Source organism: Galeopterus variegatus, unplaced genomic scaffold (genome assembly GCF_000696425.1).
Source record: "Galeopterus variegatus unplaced genomic scaffold, G_variegatus-3.0.2 Scaffold1743, whole genome shotgun sequence".
Classification (NCBI taxonomy): domain Eukaryota; kingdom Metazoa; phylum Chordata; class Mammalia; order Dermoptera; family Cynocephalidae; genus Galeopterus; species Galeopterus variegatus.
In genome coordinates this window covers 48858-51396 of record NW_007727854.1, presented here as the reverse complement: position 1 = coordinate 51396, position 2539 = coordinate 48858, and the positions used below count along the sequence as shown (strand labels likewise).

The window sequence follows — 2539 nt, the reverse complement described above, 5'->3', positions numbered from 1 at the left end:
GCTGTACATTAAAATTATCTGCTAAGCTTGTTATCATAGTGTCCAGGACTTATATCTGGTTTGGTTGTTGTTGTTGTTGTTGTTGTTGTTGTTGTTGTTGTTGTTAATCTCCCTAGTTGATTTTGATTTGCAGTCAAGGTTGCGAACCACAAAGCTAAGGTATCACCTCTTCCAGGAAGTGTTCCCAGACTTACTGCCCTTATCCCAAATCTGAGTTCCCATATTCTGCGCTTTAATACTATCCTGTACATATCATTAACTTGGCATTTTTGCATTGTACTGTGCTTGTTTCTTTCATTTTCTTCAAGACATACTATCAACAAGAGTAATTTCAGACCCTGCCTCCCATCTGAGGTTGCTAATATATAAACTTTCTGGGACAGAATGGACTCTAGAATTTGGTGGAGCTTACTTTGTATGTCATAGGCAGTGCATACGATTCAGAGAAAATGAGGAAACAGGTGATGACAAAGGTATTCTCAGCGATAATGAGATGGGAAGAAAGTGCAGCAGCCTGGACAGGGGATAATTCTGTGTAAATTGTGTGTATCGAAAGGGGCAACTTTTCGGAATATACTTTCAAGCTTGTAGGTCCAATAGTGAAGCTTAAAAGTTTTTACCAATGGTAGCACCTACCCTTCAAGGGATTCTGTTTTTCTCAGTAAAGAAACTGTACATTGAAGGCTCCCTTTCCTCCCTCCCTTCACCCCCCATGTATAGGGGTCCACAGAATATAGCATTGTGCCAAAAAAGCTTGGCCACTGGAGCAAAAGTGGCTACTTTTGAATCCTCGGTCTGCTACGTACTGTGTGACCTTGAACAAATTACTTAACCTCTGTGGCTCTGTTCCCTCCTCTTTAAAATGAAGATTGTAATTGTATACTACTTACCTCAAAAGCTGTTATAAAGATTAAATGAATTGGTCTGTATGTAGCCCACACTGTAATTATTTACATACTGTTACAGTATTGAGACTTGCTTACCTCAATAAAAGTATTAGTTATGCATATTCTTAATAGTCGAGTGATGCAGAAGAAATGTGTAAAGCTGTGATTTAATGGATTTTCAATTTAATTGCCTTTTAGTAGTTTTAATTGTATCTTTTAAAATAAAGGAGGATACTTATTTCTTTTCTCACACACACACACAAGAAATAGGGATTAATAAGTGAAAAAACCTTCACTGTGCAACAGTAGCCAAAGTCTTTGAATTCTATATGGTAAATAGTATGAAATTTGGTTTCTATCACTGTCTCCTTTGTAGCACTTGATAAACTAATTTGTTAAAAATTCAGTTTAATTTATAGTAAATGTAAAAAAATTTTTTTAAGTAGAAGTTCTCAAAATATTTTTGGTTTGTAGCATTTGGCATTGAAAAAAATATATAAATATAAACAGGTATTATTGGGATTTAACAGCATGGAAGACACTAGCCTCTGGAGGTTCTACCCTGGATGCTGTTGAGAGTGGCTGTGCTGTGTGTGAGAGAGAGCAGTGTGACGGCTCTGTAGGCTTTGGAGGAAGTCCTGATGAACTAGGGGAAACCACACTGGATGCCATGATCATGGATGGGTAAGAACCCTCTTGAGCACCTATTTATCTCTGCCCCTTCACTTCATGTTGAGTTACATTTAGAGTTGTAGTCTTCTACTTAGAGCTGGATGGAAGAATGCATGAGTTTTGTCACAGGTCAAAACCTGTAGCTTAACGTAATTGGTCTTTCCAAACACAAGGAGTTTCCCTCTCAACATAAAAAAAAAAAAAAAGAAAAAAAAAATTATAGTAATAGAAATGTCACATGTAAGTAGTTATTCTCCTTAGAACAGGGAGAATCCCAAGCTATAAAAATATTCCCTCTAACCTTATAAACAATCATTTACCTGCCATCCACAAATATTGTGGTCTGCCTGACCTGAAGCCTCGACTCCTTTCAAAAACCATGTTTAAAATGAGCTAGGAGAAACTGAGAATTTTAGTGCTCTTAAGGTGTATGGTCAATTTATTTTCTATGTTTTCCTTAATTTTGTCTGATTGTGGGAATCTGTAGGAACTTCATGGATGTCCTGTCACTTCTGTGTTAAGATGGTGGAGTTTATCCTACAAAACACTATTGCTTGGGGAAAAGCAATATATTTTATCTATGCAAATACCTTATCTATAAAAATACCTTGAAATATTATTGCTTTTTTTGTTTTCTTTTTTTGCGCAGCACTACTATGGATGTAGGAGCAGTAGGAGATCTTAGACGAATTAAAAATGCTATTGGTGTGGCACGGAAAATACTGGAACATACAACACATACACTTTTAGCAGGAGAGTCAGGTATTTTTTAACTATACCGAAATTGTTTTAGTTTTTTGTCTATGGTCTTCACTGTGAAAAATAGGATTCAGTATAAAACAGTTGATAAAAGCAGACCTAAATTTTAGCAGTTTTGCTTAATATCTGTTTAACTACTTCTAAATCTCACTTTATCTTCACAATAGAATTTTAAAAATAGCTTATTATCTGTAGCTGAATGGGCTGAAACTGGATTCAGC

General features: G+C 36.0%; 1 protein-coding gene across 1 annotated transcript in view; it reads left to right on the top strand.

Annotated features, from left to right (window-relative positions):
- AGA (aspartylglucosaminidase) overlaps positions 1–2539 on the top strand; it is a 12367-nt gene that overhangs the window by 1318 nt on the left and 8510 nt on the right. Inside the window, exons 2-3 of the mRNA XM_008578686.1 lie at positions 1418–1571; positions 2209–2321. Of these exons, the coding sequence (XP_008576908.1) occupies positions 1418–1571; positions 2209–2321 (267 nt within the window). The remainder of the gene's footprint in view (positions 1–1417; positions 1572–2208; positions 2322–2539) is intronic.